The 18,992-nt window shown below is 54.2% G+C and overlaps 1 protein-coding gene across 1 annotated transcript in view; it reads left to right on the top strand.

The window, feature by feature from the left end:
• PLXNA4 (plexin A4) overlaps positions 1–18,992 on the top strand; it is a 440,999-nt gene that overhangs the window by 407,059 nt on the left and 14,948 nt on the right. Inside the window, exons 26-30 of the mRNA XM_043589543.1 lie at positions 10,355–10,458; positions 11,020–11,119; positions 12,254–12,444; positions 13,558–13,727; positions 17,564–17,776. Of these exons, the coding sequence (XP_043445478.1) occupies positions 10,355–10,458; positions 11,020–11,119; positions 12,254–12,444; positions 13,558–13,727; positions 17,564–17,776 (778 nt within the window). The remainder of the gene's footprint in view (positions 1–10,354; positions 10,459–11,019; positions 11,120–12,253; positions 12,445–13,557; positions 13,728–17,563; positions 17,777–18,992) is intronic.

Raw genomic sequence — 18,992 nt, 5'->3', positions numbered from 1 at the left:
GGAGAGTTGCGTTCACCCGGGATGCCAGGTAGCACCCACCACTCCTTTTGTTGATTTATGGAAGCCCCATCAGAGAGCTTATCTGTGCTTCTCGGTGTCCTTATCTGCACAGTGGGCGGGAGGGTGACCCTGACATCATGGGGCCAAGAGCAGGAGCTGTTGTAAGAACCTTCACGCCAGAAGGTGAGTTCGGAAAGGTGGTGTTAGAACACAGGAAGAGCTCTTGTGAGCAGGTGCATATAGGACTGTTGCTTCTCACGCTTGGGAAGGGGTGACTCCTCGGGAGGGAGAGCAGCAGGTGGCTTCGTAAGCCTCCACCTGAAGCACTGAGACAGAGTTTTTGCTCCGGAACTCCTCTCTTCCTTACCAGAACAGGGCAGATGGGTGGTAAAGAACACTACCTCCTGTGGTGGTTCAAACACTTAGTAGATTTCAGGAAGGGCGGGAGCCAACGTTCTCCAGTGTCCTCTCCACCCCAAGCTCAGGGGACAGCGGCTGGAAGCAGATTCAGGGGCCACACCTTCTGCACCTGCTTGATTTCCTGGAGGGAGGAATCCAGTTTCACAGTTCAGGATCTCTCTCCCTCCCTGGAATCTGCACTGCCCCCCGCCCCAGCTTGGGAGGGGAAGGGGCCGCTTCTTAGCCTTAGAAAATTGCTCCCCTAAAAGGCCTGGAGATGCAAATGCCAGGCAAAGCAGAGCATTAATGAATAGATATAAAGCATCCGGCAGCCATCGCGGTGAACCATTTGGAGCGAAAGTGACAGCCTCAGAGCACCTGTGGCTCCTCCCACGCCCCCAAGGCGGAAGGACCTTGCAGCAAAGCAGCCAAGACTGCCCCCCGGGGTGCACATTCTCAAGCAACAAGCTGCTTCCCAGAAGGGGCGGGGTCTCCTGTGACTCACCGCCCACCACGGCTGCCCACGTTTCAGGTCCCAGGACAACAAAGAGGGCACCCCTCCCATGGGAGCTGCTGCTGGGAAGGACCCAGGAGCTACCCTGGAGGGATGAGGCCTCCGACAGCAGGGACAGACAAGGGGGAAAGCCAAAGAAGTGGGGACCTCAGGCGGTTCGAGCCTCAGGGCCCCATCTCCCTGGGGGAGGAGCCTCTTGCTGGACTCCTCATAAAGGCCCCCTGTGGTGGGTGCTTTTCTGAGGAAGGTCCTTTTTTCTATGAGATCCAGGGCTTGGAGCCGCCCCCAAAGCTCTGGCCTTCTTTCTCCCAAAGCCACATTGCATAACAAGGAAATGGGGCCTCCTCAGAGATCCAGATGCTTTTTCCACATGATTCACCTCAGCCTCATGCCCCCAAGGAGAGTTTTTCCGCATCATGTAGGTGATGGTGCTTGAAACGCCTAAAAGCAATTTACAAATGTAAGGCGTGATTACTATCAAAAATTAATTTATGCCAAAGGGACATAACACATAGGCACGGAGAGGACTCAGACCCATGCTCTAGACAGAGGCAAGATAGCCAAGCATTCTCCTTTCATCCCCCTCCCCACCCCCCGCCCCCGCAACCCCCATAGGAGGGCATTGGGCCAAGACTTCCTTCCCCCTCCCGATGCCAGCCAGCCCCTGGCAAAGCAGGGACACCTGTCTAAGAACAGCTCAGAAGGGGACAAAGACATTTTAAGCCACCCCTGTCACTGTCCTAAGTAAATCCAGCCCCAAACACCTCCTCCTGCCTTTCATCATCACCCCTGGCCTGGCCCCTCATTCCAGACACTTCCATCCACTGCTCCTCAGACTGAAGTTCTCTCACCTCCCCACCCTACCCCCATCCACCCTTTCCCTAGACCTTTCCAGGTGTTAAGCAACCAAGATGGGGAATGTATTAGGGTTCTCCAGAGAAAGAGAACCAATAGAATGTGCACAGAGAGAGAGGTTTGTTTTAAGGAATGACTCGCGTGATTATGGAGTCTTAGTCCGTTTGGCCTGCTATAACGTGATACCATGGACTGCATGGCTTATGAAGAGCAGAGATTTCTTTCTCACAGCTCTGGAGTCTGGGAAGTCCAAGATCAAAGTGCTGACAGGTTTGGGTCTGGTGAAGATCACTTCCTGGTTCATCGGTGATGCCTTCTTAGTGTGTCCTCACATGGCAGAAGGAACAGGAGAGCTCTCTGGGGTCCCTTTGACAAGGGCACTGATTCCATTCATGGGTCTCCACCTTCATGGCCTTTTATTTGACATAGAACCCACCTCCAAATCCCATCGCATTGGGGGCTAGGATTTCAACATGGTAATTTTGGTGGGACTCAACCATTCAGTCTATAGCAAGGGGGCTGGCAAGTCCAATGTCTGCAAGGCCGGCTGGCAGGCCGGAGACGCGGCGAAGAACCCACCCTGCAGTTCAAGTCCAAAGGCCTTCTGGCAGCCTTCCTTCTTGCTCACAGGAGGTCAGTCCTTTCTTGTCTTCAGGCCTTCAGCCCAGTGGATGAGGCCCACCTACCTTATGGAGGGCAATTCACCTTACTCAAAGCCCACCGATTCAAGTGTTAATCTCATCTAAAACAATTCACAGAAACTTCCAGAATAACGTCTGACCACATAACTGGATGCCTAGGCCCAGCCAGCTTGACACATAAAATTAACCATCACAGGAGTCAAAATGAAGGACAGGAAGGCCTGCTTTCATTTCCGTCTGTTGGAATCTAGGGAAGGAAGGAAGGAAAGATACCACAGGGCAGGGGTCTGGGGCCGTGCTGGGGCAGCTACAACTTCCGGAGCTCTCAAAGCACAGTGGCAACGGTACCCCACTCTGTTACACACGAGGCTGTCCTCACCACGTTTATGTCCCTTTCCACCCCTGGGGCACTAAACTCTTCCACAAATGTATCAGAAGAGCCTAACTTGGGGCACGCTCTGTGCCAGGCATGGGATGTAGCAGTGTGAGCAGGATGATTTCCTCATTTCTTCACACAGGACACCCCTCCCTCTGAGCCGTGGGACTTTGTCTCAGTAAAACGAAAATCGTTGGTGCCGTTCTGTTCCACGGCACGGGACAACCCGCCACTCAGAGGCACAATGCCTGGGCCCTGGTCACACAGCAGGAAGGTGGAGAGAACACCCATTTCCTCCCTGTACACTCACCCCGTGGACCTTGACCTCCAGAGATTCCTCTGGTTTCATGCAAATGCTCTCTCATAGCCCCCAACTCTGGAATGCTCTGCCACCCCCTCTGTCTTGCCGTTCAAGGTTCAAGTCATGCTGTAAGGATATATATATTTTTTCAAACGAGTAATTCCTGCATGCAATAAAAAGATACACTATCTTCTGAATGAAATATAAAGAGTTCACAGCAGCTGTCTCCCCAGTTTGCATTTTCCGCTGCAGCTGATAGGAAGGACAGATAAAGATAATGGGATTTTTTTTTTTTCCTTTCTTCTTTCACCTCCCTCTCTCCCTGGAAGGTGGAAGTGTAACAAATTGGATTGTGAGTGTGTCTGTCCTTTGTGCTTGGAGCCGGGACCAGGGCACCGGGCTGCCAGGCAGGAGCTGCGAGGGAGAGGTCAGAGCCACCAGCTCTGTCTTGGTGCCGTGCGCCGTGCATATGAACCCCGGGCCCCTTCTCCTCCTCCCCAGTGCCCACCACCTGCCTTCTCCACTCTTCTCTGACCTTGCACACCACAGCCCCGCTGGACGGCCACCGGAGCCTCTGTGTCCCATACTCCAGAATGTCCATTAAGCCCTAGCTCCTGTGTCCTAAACTGAGTAGCAGAGCACAGCCTCCTTCTGTCTTCAGCTCTCCAGACTTCCCCCAGACAGCAACAACTCGCCAGTGCAGGGCACTTCACAGTTTGCAGAGACCTAGTACCTTAAATGCAGACGGCAAGTTCTACCTGAGAATTTCCTCTACTTCTTCTTCTTTTTTTTTTTTAATGTTTATTTATTTTGAGACAGAGAGAGAGCACGCGCATGCAAGCAGGGTAGGGGCAGAGAGAAAGGGAGAGAGAGAATCCCAAGCAGGCTCCATGCTATCAGCGCAGAGCCCAAAACGAGACCCGCTCTCACGAACCGTGACATCAGGATCTGAGTTGAAATCAAGAGTGGGGTGCTCAACCGACTGAGCCACCCAGGCGCCCTGGGAATTTCTTCTTTTAAGCACCTCTTGTTGTAGTTTGGTTATTTTATATTTTAGAACTTGCTCTCACAATAAATAAAATACTTCCTTTTTTTTTTTTTTTTTTAAACAAAACATAGTTAGACAGTACCTCCTCCCGTGCCTGGGTCAATTTCCCAACCTTGTTTGCAGTGACACTCTGATCCTGTCATGGCCCCTCCCCGTTCTGCTTTGACGCACGTTCCCTACCCTGCTGAGTTGCTGGAAGTTGAGGGTCCCAGGGTCCCCTGCCAGGTGTCTCCTTGGGGTTCACCGGTCAACAGGTGTGCAGCAGAACCCACGTCTCCTCCAGCCCTCTGCTCAGGGTCCTGTCTTTGGGGGCAGAGCAGGCGCTGTGCAGGTTGGCTGTGCTCCTGGTGAGAGCCTGCTCCCCGTGCCCCCAAGGGGAGACAAGGTGGCCTGGGATGGCAGCTCAGGCATCCACCGGGAAGGTCCCCTGTGGATCAGGAGGGCTGGCTCAGCCAGTTCTGATGAGTCTGCCTCTTCCCCTGCCCATCTGGGTCAGCCTTTCTCAAAGCTTCTGTGATAGATCTGAGGAGAGGTGCTGATAAGAAGAATGGAAAGGGGGGGGCAAGCCTTGAGCCCCCACCCTAAAGTAAAATGAAGTGCATGCATGAATGTGTGTGTGCATACATCTATGAGTGTGTGAGTGTGTGCACGCGTGTGTATGTGTGCCCGTGCACACACGTGCACACACACACAAGGGAAAGAGCTTGTGCAGGTTTGTGCTCTACGTAGGGTGTGTCCCTCAACATAGCACCTGCTGGGAGGCAGGGGAACCTCCAGGAGCCAGTCCAGTGATGTGCTTGGGGCCAGTGCCTCCTTCCAGGGATTTCCTGCACCAGAATCCCTCCCTCATCTATGCCCCAGCTTCCAGCTATTCCCTCAGCCACCTTCTCAAAACTTGGGGGACATGCTGTGGTGCTCCCATCTCCTCTTCCCTGAGAATTTCCAAGCACTGTGTGATCTATCTCCTGAACACCCCCTACGTCTGTACCCCAGTCCCTACTGCTTAGCTCGGGCACTCACCATCCACCTTGGCCAAGGGCAGCCATCCTTGGTGGGGCTTCCTACCTCCATGTCCTTCAAGAGCTCCCCCCTTCTCATCCACCCCGTCTCCCTGCCCTGGAGCTCACCCCCAGATGCCTTAGCCTGGCTTGCCCCACTTTCTTACCCCACTTCTGCCTTGCACATGGCTCTCCAGCCTCCCAGCCTCTCCTTTCCACTGCCTCCCACACTGACACACATCTACGGGTCCCCAGAAGCATCACATAAGTGGCATCTTCGGACCAGAGCACCCGTCCTCCTGGCCGCCCAGCCCTCAGCCCAACAACCATCCCTGGACACCCCCCCCCAGACGCTGCTCATTCTCCCCCCTACCCCCCACCCTGATCCCAGGGCCCCTGATTCGTCCTGCTTCCTCACAGCCTTCCCCTAGAGAGCCCTTCGGGAGCCAGGGCTTCAGTCTGATGAAGCGTCATGTTGTGCTAGCACAGGACCTGGCACGCTGTGGGCACTGAGCAGACGGTGCTGGAGTGGGTGAGTGTGAATGGGGCTCTGAGGTTTCCTGGATCTGGATTTTCAGCACGGGGGCCGCAGGAGATGCGTCTTCCTAGATGTGCTGGTCCAGAGCGTGCCCTGTCTCAAGATTCTCTGGGGCCATCTCTGAGCTCAGTGTCTCCCATCATTTGGTGTCTGGAGGTATTTTCTGGTCCCTCCCTGTGCCCCAAGGGCAGGCAAAGCTGTGTGGAGGCTACGCACTCACCCGGAGGATGCTGGCCATTGGCCCAGCTGTCCCATCACCCCTCAGCTATTCTAACAGGGCCACCTCATACATACATAGCAAGGTGTGGACACAAAAGAGAGATATTTTTAGCACTGTTTTTGTAGGCAAGACAGAAGGAGCCTATCTGGTGAAGAGAGTGCTGGACTTGGGATTGAGAGGCCTGGTTCTATTGATTTGCATTACCATCATTAACACGGAGCGTGTGTCGAATATACAACAATACACAGGGCGCAAAATGAGATACGTCCTCGTTCAGGGGCCTCCTGAGGATGACCTAGCCAGCCACACGCTGCCAAGGGCACGAGGCCGCTGTCCTTCAGATCTGAAGGTGGCAGGCCTGCCTTACCCTCAACTGGTGCAGCCTACCCTTGGGTTCCTCGCTGCTGGGCGAGGACGGTATTTCCGGAAGCCAGCTATGGCCTGCGAAGGGTGAGCACTCTGAGATGGGGAGAAGCCAGCAGCTTTGGCCTTTGACCTTGTCCCTTCCTGGTTCTGGCATGACTCCGTAGAGCTCCAGTTCCTGCCTCTGTTGAGACAAGGTCACGAAGCTATGCCAGAGCACTCCAGAAAGCCGAGCCCATGTCTGCTCTCCTGATTTTCTGGAGACATTCCGTGATGAGTCTGGGAAGAAAAGAGAGACCATGGCTGATGTGGATGAGGGATTTCAGGAAAGGAAGGAAAGTGTAACACAGAAGCAGAAATGTGTTCAGGCCAGCAGGTAAAACTAAGGACTCCGGCCAAGAAGAGTGAGTTTCAGGAATGAGTTCCCAGGTTAGCCCAGGTTAAATTACTCGGCACCGGGCAATCGCCCTGCCTTCCTGCTGCACTCGAGTCCCCGCCTCCGCTGGGGGTCAGCTTGGCCGGCTCCCCATGGCCTGGGTCTTTCTTGTAGCCCAGGGCTGGAGTTGCCAAAACCAGGCTCCCTCCTCCCTGGGTTTCCATCCATTAGGACTGATTTGGGGGCGGGACAGAGAAGTTCACTGTTTTATCTTCCTTCTATTTCAGCGGGATGGAAAGCAAATCCAAGTTTTCTCTTTTTTTTTTTTTAAGTTTATTTTTATTTATCTTTGAGAGAGAAAGAGAGAGTGAGTGGGGGAGGGGCAGAGAGCGAGGAGACAGAATCCCGAGCAGGCTCTGTGCTGTCAGCACAGAGCCCGATGCGGGGTTCGAACTCACAAACCGTGAGATCACAACCTGAGTTGGACGCTTAACCGATTGAGCCACTCAGGTGGCCCACCTCCCCCGGTTTTTCTGTGTAAGAGGTAACGAGAAGAAACAGGTTCAAGAGATCTAAAAAGCAGGGCTAAGTGCTCCCCTTGATTCCAGCTCACCGTCCTCATGTTGGTACTTGGGGGAATATCCATAACTTTTTGAGATAACTGCTAAAAGACTTGGTTTTATGGACAGAAAGCTGCTGGGGCCTGAGGGACACTGCCTTCTCGGGTTCGTAGAGCTCCCACGTCTAGAGAACACGCAGGGCACGCACGAGGGCTCCTCTCATGTCACTGTATCCAGATGACCTAGTCCAGTGTCCTGCCCAGAGAAGGAGCCCAGTTAGTGCCCGTGGAAGAGAACTCAGCTGGTTATCAGAAGGAGCAGTGGCCTGGGGATAAGGACTTCTGCATCTGTCTTCCCAACCTGTTTCTCTAATTTCCTGGTCATAACACTGGAAGAATGAGTGGCAATAATTTGAGACAACTTTCCTTCTGGCACTGGCTATGCCTGGCTGTGTTTCTGAAGATTTCAGATCAACCTTTGACCCAGGTTGCTAAGAGAGTAGTTCACGGTTCCCCTTTAACTGCAACTCACTGCCCACTGTGAGCACCAACACAGAGGCAGAAAATTCTTTTGTACTGCCTAGAAAATAGGCCATCATCACTCACTCGCTCATTCTTCTCCTTCCTTCCTTCATTCATTCACTTATTCATTATTCTTTTAATAAATACTCATCAAGTACGTACTGTGTCCCTGGTGCTGGGCCAGCACTGCTGGTAGACATTTAGCAACGTCAAATTTTTGTACTCCCAAGGACAGGCCATCATTCCTTGACTGCCCTGGGGGAAGCATAGCCATACTCTGCCCTACTTTTTTTCAGTTGGGGACACAGATACAGACTGATTTTCATTTGCTTACATAATTATTGGACATGACTCAGAAACAAGGCTGCCGAGTACAGCTGCACAGGCTGCGCACTGCACAATTTCAAGGGGAGTTGTGCAACCGGGAAGCGTTCCATCGGGCTCCAGAATCAGTCACCAGCTCTCATGGCTTAGTCCACCAGGCTGTGTGGCTTGTTCAGATCCTACTGAGATGTGCTACAACTCCATCAGCAAACAATGCCAGGGTAGCTGCTAAACCAGAAAGCTGGTCCCCATCTAGTCCTGGCAAGCCCACAGCCACTTCAGTGGAGGAGACCTTCCTCTCCCTTAGGAGAAGCCAGTGGACCTAATATCCCAGCCAGTGGACCTAATATCCAGAGTCCTCCCCTCCTTCTCCCCCAATCCCTGTGTGGGAGAATGCAGAACACTGTCTTCCGTGCCCCCAAGCTGTCTCTGTACTGTTCCCGCCATGCAGCCTCTGACTTAATAGCCCTGGAGCTATTCACCAGGCAAGCAGGAGAGACCCCAGAGGCTCTGTCTTTTGGGACTGGGGTAGAGCATGCCACTGCCATATTCCTTAGCCCCAGGCTGGGCTTCACCAAGAGTCGGACTGCACCACGTATCAACTGGCTGACCAGCTGCCAGATGCTCTACTTCGTGTTCCCCACCACTCAAAAATGCGTGCATCCGCACAAACCCACATAAAATGAAAAACAAAAACAAAAAAAAACACAACCAACAACACACTGCCCTCGAGGTGCCTCAGTGGGGCATTTCCCCTTTAGTCTATCACCCTACCTGCCCCGAGGCTCTAATCCTTGCGCTCAACTCCAGCCATGCCTTCCACGGCACTAAGTGATAGGCAGTGCCCAGGGACCTTCACTCCAGTGAACAGGCACCATTATCCTCATGCTCTCATTCCTCGGGCGGCCTGATGCTACATGAAGCTTTAAACCAGGCAGCAGACAAGCCCACGACCTCGAGCAGGGACTGGGGTTTTACGAGCATCTCTGCTGCCCCTCAGGGCAGGCAGCTCTCTTTCTGGCCCTGTCTTTCATCCACAGCACTGGTCATGCCAAGTGCACAAGGCAGGGAGGAATCGGTGCCCTCTGCACCGCAGATGTGGCCAGTCATGGGCCCACAGCTCAGCCTTGACCGGAGGGGACAGCGGGGCTGGGGGTGGGGTCTGAATCGGGTCTCTGTAAGCCATAGGAGAATCCACAGCGGGGTCAGGCAGGGATGTCAGGTGACTCCAGCACCCGACTGTGCTCCGTGAATCCCAGGGCTCTTGCACGCTTCAGAAGTACTGGCGTCTGTGCGGCGTTGAGCGGGGTCGTGATTGCCTGGAAGCCAGATTCGTGGCTTCCTGGCTGGAACACATGTTGCATTTGAATTTAAAAGGCCGTTTTTTCCTCTCTGGTGTGTGTATGTGAACATACGTGCGTGTGTGGGTGTGCACGTGCCCCTGCACTGGAGAGCTGGCGTGCGCCTGGGTCTCCGTGCGCGCACATTTCAAGACTGGAATGTGCACTCCTTCGTCTGCATGTGATTTGTACCATGGGTGGTGATGGCAGTTTGGTTGATGGGAAACAATCCCCTGCTTCCCCGTGCGGGAGCCATCAGAGAGCCTGTGTGTCGGTGGTGTCTGGGCCCCCGAGGAGAACGTATGGATAGAAGTATATACCTAAAGCATCAAATAATGAGGTGTTGGATAGATCACCAAGACGCAGGTATTCACATTAAGTCCGTGGGGGTGGGGCTGGTCCTGGGCACGAGAATGGCTTTTGCTGATCCCTCCACGTGCATTTACCCGGCCTCCCTGCCAAGGGTGTGACCTACCTCCTCCCAGCTTTCGGGTGCAGGACACAGCCCTGCAACAGGACCAGGGTGCACAGAGACTGAACCTGCAGCCTCTCCTTAGCTCTGAGACCTTGCAATCGAGCAAATGAGCCTGTGGCGGTGATGATGCCACCTGGCATTTACTTAGCGTTCTTAAATGCTTTGACTTGCCTCATTCACTCAGCCAGTTTTTATAAGCACTGCTCACGGATGTGGCCGCTCGCAGTGGACAGGTGAGCAGGGGAGGACAGGGGATGTCATCCCACTTGTGGTACACAGTGCGTTGGGATGAGAACCGGGGCTGGGACCCAGGGCGCCTCTGCACTGAGAGCTTCTGCACCCCTCCTCAGGGAGTGTCTCGTAACACCTGTTGGTCCACGGATGCACCCTGGAGATCATGCATCGTAGTTGCCCGCACAGGGGTCCTTGGGAGCACCGCAGGGAGCTGTCCTTGGGAGCACAGGGGCCCGAGGGCCTCTCTGAGATGCATCTGCTTTCCCTACAGAGTGGCGACAAGGAAGCGGGGCGAGGATGATCCTACAGGATGAAGACATCACCACCAAGATTGAGAATGACTGGAAGAGACTGAACACGCTGGCCCATTACCAGGTGGGGTGACTGCACAGGAGGGATGGGGCTGGTTACCTGCCGTTCCCTCAGAGTCTCAGTCCTTGAAGGATAGGGTCACCTTGAGGCCGGACACCAAGCCCTGCAGCCACCTCTCCACCGGCACTTCTGATCCCTTAGCGACCCAGGGAAACTTGGTGTCCGTCAGCCAGGAAACCCTGACCTCTTTGGAGATGGGATGCCAACATGCGTGCTTCTGGCAGGGTGTGCTTCCAGCGGGGTGTGGGCAAGTCCCCAAGAAAAGGCCTTTCTTGGATGATCCCTGGGGCATAAGGCCGGGTGCTCTCCCAGGGAAGCATCGGGATGGAGGGTGCTGGTGAGACGCTCTTGCCAGAGTTGCTCTAAGAGTTAGCCACGGCGTAGGATGCTATTCAGCATTCAGGTCTGTCTTGTTTCATCGAAGAAAGCCGACTGCCTCCAAAGCCCCCCCTGTTCTTGGTGAGGCACTGATTGCCCCTGAGATCCAAGTAAATTCCTGTTGTCCTTATTTCCTCAGGTGGCAGAGTTTCTGTGCCCAGTCTCTTGTAAGCCTTTTCCTTGTAGGTGCCAGATGGCTCTGTGGTGGCTTTAGTGTCCAAGCAGGTGACAGCCTACAATGCCGTGAACAACTCCACAGTCTCCAGGACCTCGGCAAGTAAATATGGTGAGTTCTGCCAATCGTCCTGGGGAGGAGAGGATGCCCGAGCTTGTTGGGGTGATCGTCACATTAACAGCACCGCTGAACAGCACTGGACCCCCAGACAGGGAGGGGGAGAGGGAGGCGGGCAGGCGGACCACGGCTGGGGAGAGCCTGAATGGGGAGGAGTCTCCTCGTTCTGGAACTCTGGTGCAGGAACAGGACCTTCAGCCTTGAAAACAAGAAGAAAATCTAACCTTCACGAGCACCTCACAGTCTACGACACGGTGCTTTCACTTTTGCGGTCTTCATTATCGCACGTCATGTTCGTGACAATCAACGAATTAAATAATTATTATTTCCCCCTATTATGCAGATTAGCAAATTATAACTCAGATGCTCAGAAGCTACACAACACGTAAAGGTCACACGGTTATGAAGCGGCTGAGGGAAGGTGCAGACCCAGGGCTCCAGCTCCGGGATGCGGGGTGGGGAGAAGATGCTGGGTCCGGGCCGGGGGCCCCCGGTGCAGCCCTGTTCTGCCTCCACCTGTGTGCTTTGGGGCCAGCTGCCTGACCGCCGTAAGACCTGGTTCTCTTACCAGCAAAACTGGAGAGGAAAAAATGACCAATTCCCCAGGATCACTGTGAAAAATCAGTAGTAAACACACAGTGGTGCCCGCACACAGTAGGACCTTTTCTGCTCCACACTCATTTCGCCACAGCCCACAGCAAGCCAGTGGGAAGATCTGGCCCGGGCCAGAGGGGAGGATGCAGGTAAGCAGGTGACAAGGTGATCACTCGGCTGCTCCACGGCATTAAGGGAAACACAGCACACGTCCTGAGACATCACCTCAGAACCCTTACCAGGAAAAGTGTAACGACGGACAGGCTGATAGTCTTACAAATTGAATAATTAAGGGCTGGAGAGATGCAGGTACAGGAGGGGGAGGAATCTCAGCGGGGCAGAGTAGCCGCGGAGGGTTTCCCAGACGTGGCGGGAAAAGCATCCCACTCGCGGGGAATGGACCGACGCAAGGCAGGCAGCCAGCAGCACCCGCAGATTGCAGGCAGGATCAGACGGTATTGGCCACGGCCGGAATGGGGGGCGTGTGATGGGTCATGGAAGGGCCTCACACACGCGGGGTCATTGCCTTGGCAGAAAACATGATCCGATACACCGGCAGTCCTGACAGCCTCCGCTCGCGCACACCCATGATCACCCCCGACCTGGAGAGCGGAGTCAAGATGTGGCATCTGGTGAAGAACCACGAGCACGGGGACCAGAAGGAGGGCGACCGGGGGAGCAAGATGGTGTCTGAAATCTATCTGACGCGTCTGCTGGCCACGAAGGTATGGGGCTTCAGACGGGCTTCGGGGCATGTGTGGGGTGTGGGAAGGAGAGTCATCGGCCCACAGAAATGCCAAGCTGGCGGATGCCTAGCATCTGTGCTCGCCCCACCCGTTATCCACTCAGCCCCAGTGCTCTTTCCCAGCACCGAAACTCAGAATCCTCAACCTCGCGCTTCAGGCAAGCCCCACGCGTGCATCGGTGTGCAGCCCGAAGCACTGCTTCCATCCTGCTCTGTGCCCCGTTCCCAAATATGGAGACACTAGCCACATCTGTTCATGTTCTTCTGTCATGCCTGTGAGAGAATGCCTCCTTCTCAAGGGTGTCACATACAACCCCTAGTGAGGCAAAGTGGGGCTCCATCAGTGACTTTCCAGGCACCATTTCTTCTTTTTCTTAATGTTTTTATTTATTTTTGAGACAGAGAGAGACAGAGCATGAGCGGGAGAGGGGCAGAGAGAGAGGGAGACACAGAACCCGAAGCAGGCTCCGGGCTCCGAGCCATCAGCCCAGAGCCCGACACGGGGCTCGAACTCACGGACCGTGAGATCGTGACCTGAGCCGAAGTCGGACGCTCAACCGACCGAGCCACCCAGGCGCCCTTCCAGGCACCATTTCTGATCCCGGTTCTGGGAACATTGTGTGCCTGCGCTCAGCCCTTCAACTTGCGAGGCTGGCCTCCGCTCTGAGCTCTGCAGAGCTGACTGTGTAACTGCTCATCAGCCAGCGTGAATGATGCCCAAACAAAACCAGCAGATTGTGTTTGTCTGCTCCGACCGAGTGAGTTGTTCGTTAGCATTTGTGAAAAGTGCTAAAATAACACCACCAAAGGGTGTTAAACCAACCCATGTTGTTGGCAGAGGAAGGCTCGCTTAGGTCCAGTCATCAGCATTATATCTATTTTCCACGTGCACGGGAAATTTAAAGCTGTTGGAGGAAGGTGAAGACTGTAGGAGACTTGATGCAGGCACTTGCCCGGCCTCCGCTCTCCCCCTCCCCAGCAGGCCACGCACCCTGCCCTCCCTGCCCCTCTCCTGGTCTGCCGGGCAGATCTGAGACCCTGTCCTGAGGGCTCCCTGGGTGGAGCTGTGTTCTGAACCAGTCCCCCTCCGCAGGGCACGCTGCAGAAGTTCGTGGACGACCTGTTCGAGACCATCTTCAGCACGGCGCACCGGGGCTCGGCCCTGCCCCTGGCCATCAAGTACATGTTCGACTTCCTGGACGAACAGGCGGACAAACACGGCATCCACGACCCGCACGTCCGCCACACCTGGAAGAGCAACTGGTGAGGGAGGCCACCGCCCCCGCTTCCTCCGCAGGGACCCGGAGCAGGCCCTGCGTCTGGGCCTCCCTGCCCTCTCCTACTGCGTCCGCGCTGGCTTCCTCTCTCACTTCCCTCCACCCAAAGCATCCTTGTTTCCTATCCATCAGTCGAGCAGGTTGCAGACACTTATTGAACCAAGTAAGTGAGCGAAAACTTAACACGCCAAATGTCGCCACCAGACCCCTGTCACACCCAGAGTATGCCCGACACTGTGCCTGGTGTGTGCACACACGGTCAGGCATGGCCACCGCCCTCGGTGGGCTGACAGGCGTGGGTAAGAGACAGGCAGGTGGCTGTTGGGACAGGGAGGCCGAAGATGCACGCATGCAACCAATTCTAGAGCCAGCACCTCAAGCACGGTTGTGACCTGAGAGTCGTCTAGGTGAACAAAAGGTGTTTCCGTTCTATTCGAGAAGCAAGGGTCTTCCCTTCTGCCAGACTCGTCTTCCCAACTCCCTTTGGGGACGAGACCTTCCCGTACCTGCTTTGTCCTTCTTTGAGGAAGCAGGACTCTCTGAGCCCTGACACCCTAGATGTCTCCACTATGGTTCCTGTGTCCTTGAACATAGGCCCTCCTGTCCCTTCGTGGGTGTATACTCTGTGTTTCCATTTGCGGCTGCAAGGTCAGACATCAGTATTCAGCACTTGGTGTGGAACCTCGCACAAAGCCGTGGCTCGATAAATATTGATGAAGATGTAGGACCAAGGTGGTCTCTATCTGAGGGCTCTGTCTCAGGCCAGGCCGGCTTGTATTTGGTCCCATGAGTTCCAGAATTGCCTCCCTGGAGCTTTTCGACAGTCCCTGTCCCAGGTTGTTCTTCCCCAGAACATTCTTCCAAGGCAGCACAAGCCTGCTGCCCAGCACCTGCGGCCGACAGCCGGGACGGGCCCGGCTCTAGGGCTCGGCCAGGCACCCCGGCAGCCAGCCTGGAGCCCCAGACCAAACACGGATCACGGCAGGAGTCAGAAGTGGCACTAAAACCTCACTTAACGTCATCTGCTCTGGCTTCTCCTCTCTTTCGCCTGAAGAGTAGTGCGATCTCTGCTGAAACTGGAAATGCGGGCAGGAACAGAGGTTTGGACCATAGCACTAAAGAGTTGGGTTTACGCCCCCATTAATTCTGGGTGAGAGATCTTGCACTGCCGAGTTCCTGCACCCTTTCTGAAATAAGACGGTTAGACTCCGGATTCCTCAGGGGCACGGGGTGGAGGCTCTTCCCTGCTGAAGGCCTGCCAGCCTGGTCTGGGTAAGAGTGCTTTGAATTCTGCCCATCCTCTTAGCGCGGCTCTGCAAAGCCGTTCCGTGGGCCATGTCCCTGACCTACCCAGTCTGCTTCTCTCTGCCAGTCAGTCTTCCTACTCCCCACCTCATCCGAATGTTAGCAGACTCCACAACACAAAGAATGCTCTGCCCAGCCCAGCTCTTGGGCCTGGCTGTGGAGGGCTGGTATTTCCAAAACACTCAAACACCCCTACATGCCCTTGTAGCCCCTTACCAGCAGACCACCTGAAATGGTATCTAAATCATTCGTTTTCAGCCCATACTTTGGCTGGGGTGAGCACCGCACCCCCCCCCCACTGCCGCCCTCCAAGGATGCCATAATGCCCTTGGCGTGGGGCCAACCTTCCCTTCACACCAGCTCCTCCCAGTACTCTGGTGTCATCACAAGGAACCCCAGGGCAGTCGTCCGCAGTACCCGGCTCGAGTTCTCTCACCCAAGGACATGTGCCCCCTGACCCTGCTCACTGCCCAGGCAAGAAGCAGTTCGTCTGGGAATTATGAGATCTGCATCATGACTTAGAGTTCATCGTCCCTGAGTAAAAAAAAAAAGATGATTTCTTGATTCCTGGCCAGAGTTGCAACTCCCCTTCTCCCCACCCGTTTCCTCCACGTTCCCCTACCTTTTCTCTTTGAAATAAACCTCCTGCTCATTTAGCCTGAGTGGCTGCAATCAACCAGAGATTAGTGCCACCACCAATGTTAATAATATGCTAATATTTCATTAGGCAGGAGCCTCGGTGTGGTGCCCCGGTGCCCCCGTTTGATTTGCCTGTCAGCACAAGTGGCGTAAGCAAGGGAAATGACTATGTAGCAGATATTAGACTCCCCGAGACCGTCTTCTGGATGAGACGCCCAGAAACAGGAAGGTGTGGACAGACCCCATGGGCGGAGCAGCCTGGAGTCCATGCAGGGCTCTGACCCCAGCTGTCACGGTCTCCCCTGGGCAGCTATGATGACCCTGACTTTCACCGTCTGTTGCAACTTTCTGTGTCACCCCCTTATTTCCTAGTCCCTATTTCAAAGGACGAAACAAGTGCCACTTAACGTTGTCAGATCTCAGTGCTGCCTGAGATCTGACAGTCCTGTGCTGCACATTTTGTAGGAACGTAGTACTTGCTGGTCGATCGGCAGTCTTGAATATGAGGTCTTACTGTAGTTTAGCATCTGTTGTATGGAGGTACCGGCCACTGGGAGATGCAACAAATAGAAATGTATTGTACTCGCCAGATTGAAGTAATTCAAAGCGCTGAAGTTTCAAGAGGCGAGTCAAACAAATAGGAACGCTGTAACTATTACCAACAGTGAGAACAGCTACCAAAGCAATAAAACTTCAGGGCAGAAGGCAGGAGGTGAGGAGGAGGTGGGGGGGGGGGCAGAGGGAGGGAAGCAAGCGATCCCTTGCTTGGTGCCATCCCGCTTCCTTACCTGCATCTCAGTAGGCCGGATGGAAGCCACAGGATGCGAGAGCCGGCAGAGTGTGGCCAAAGGGGACAGGGGACAGGTCTCTCCCAACCTCCCTTTCTGGCAACAGAGAGTGTGACTTGTGTTTATCAGACCACACTGAAGTTTTTCTCCTCTTTGGCTTGGTTTAGGTGACTCCTCTCCTGTTTCCTCCAGGTTACTCCAGCTAAGGAATGCATCTGTGTCTTTAAAACTCAGACCATCTAGTGTCTTTCCCTCCGTGAAGACTTTCTGAACACTTCCCTCTGCATAGACTCGGTGACGCCTCCCTGTGTCCCACATCAGACCCTGCCTGTCCTTGGGTTCCAGCACTGATAGCTCTCAGAGCACATACTTGGTGGCAGGCCTGACTCCCCCACGAACCCACCAGAAAGCTGGCTTCTTGAGGGCAGAGGATGTATCCCCAGTTGTTAGCGTAGTGCCTGGTATGCAGTAGGCGCTCAGTGTAAGAAAGAGGGAGGGGAACACAAGGGGACAGATGAAGGGCTGTGAATGTGGGTTTCTAAGCATGCCGGCTCAGGGAGGAGAAATTAGTTAGCTACACTTCAACTACTCAGCCCCAGTGCCTTCACTGCGTAGGGTCAAACTGTACTGTCAGGCAGGGAGGAAGGATGTGCTCTCTTCCGGGTCATACCGTGGATGGCAGAGAATAAGATACAAAGCCTGTATTCCAGGCTATTCTTTAAGGTTTACCGATTGGATGTGCATTATATCCAGCATAGGGGGTGGACAGTGGAATAGAGTCAGAAACTCCACTTTATAGCACCCACACTGGCCGCCTCTGAGCCCAAGCCTTGTGCTGCCAGGGAAGGTTGTAGTCCTGCAGTCTTCAGGCTGGGCATCCAGCCCTCCCCAGTGCCCATCAACATTTTAGCCGTGGGTGGAGTAGTCAGCCTTGCTGGTCCTCAGTTTCCTGGCAGGTATGTTAGTGGCATAGGCTTTGCTTTTAAGAACAATCGGTTCTCAGCCTTTTCTCTTTCCCCAGAGAACTCTCCAGGCCACACCACACCCCCTGCCCTCTCTTCCTGACCATCTGCCTCTTCCCTCCACACAGCCTACCCCTGCGGTTTTGGGTCAACATGATCAAGAACCCTCAGTTTGTGTTCGACATCCATAAGAACAGCATCACGGACGCCTGCCTCTCCGTGGTGGCCCAGACCTTCATGGACTCCTGCTCCACATCAGAGCACCGACTGGGCAAGGACTCCCCTTCCAACAAGCTGCTCTATGCCAAGGACATCCCCAGCTACAAGAACTGGGTGGAGAGGTGAGTGCTGGGCCCGGGAGCCAAGGTAGGACCCCTTGCTGAGCAGGCAACTGCCCTTGATTTGGGGTCCCCTCCCCTCCAAAATGGGCTGGTGCTTACAGACGGGTCATTCACGGAGCCCGATCCTGCAATTGGCAATACCCACACCCCCACGTCCCCAGTGGTATTGTCAACTGAAATAAGACCCCAGGGAACCTGGCTGGACATAGCCTCTGTGCTCGGCTTCCCTGCAAGGAGGGTCCCAGATCTTAATGGCCGAAACGCCTTCAGGACCAGGAAGGAAATCCAGTTCCTGCTCTAACCCCCACCAAAACAAAACAGAACAAACAAACAAACAAACAAATGCTCAAGGAAGCAAATAACATCTTGGCACAGGAAGTCTGGAGTCTACCCATCTGTCGCTGTCTATCCAGTAAGCCTCTCTCCACATTCTGTGGGGATGTCGTTCTCATTCTGACACTTCTGACTGCCCCAGACCCTTGACCTTCACAAGATGAGCTCTTGATGCCCTGTGCCCTGCAGTGCTTTCTCAGCCATTGTAGCCATGACCTTAACCATGGTCTCACACATTGTCCTGTGACTGGAGGGCCAGTTGTAAGCTGGGGAGCCCGTCTTCATGCAAAGTTAACTCATGGTAAAGAACGTTAATGGTGTGTCTGGGCCAATCGGCTCCAGGTAGCAAACACCTGAGCTAGGCAACCAGCCAAAGCCTTATTTATTTATTCATCACCGTAGTCCTGTGTCCAAGAGGATAGGATTAGAACCTCATTTTCTGCCCATGGAAGCGAAGAAATATACATTCAGAAAGGCCAAGATGAGAGGTGATCCCCAAACTCAACTAACCCCTACTTTTGTACCATCAGTGATGCTTCTAGCTGGGGCCTCTGCCAACCTCTGTGGTGCCTCTTTGTGAATTCAACAAGGTGCCCTTTCCTACCGGAGGATATAATTCCAAGCCAGGGTGCATGGTTTGTTGAATGATGGACTGGTTGTCAGCCCAAGCTCCTTTGTGCAGTGAACAGCCTGCACAACTCCACAGGGCAGTCCTGATTTTAGAGTCCCTTTCTCTCATTACCATGAAGCTCAGATTTGGTGCCTTTATTAAGAGTAAAAGATGCCAGAAATTGTTCTTGACTTAGTAACTGAAGACAAAATGAACAGTATCATTTCACCCATGGGAAAGAGTCTCCATCTTCATACTTGAAAATTGCCTTCC

Source organism: Prionailurus bengalensis, chromosome A2 (genome assembly GCF_016509475.1).
Source record: "Prionailurus bengalensis isolate Pbe53 chromosome A2, Fcat_Pben_1.1_paternal_pri, whole genome shotgun sequence".
NCBI classification, from domain to species: domain Eukaryota; kingdom Metazoa; phylum Chordata; class Mammalia; order Carnivora; family Felidae; genus Prionailurus; species Prionailurus bengalensis.
This window is presented reverse-complemented; position numbering and strand designations above follow the sequence as displayed.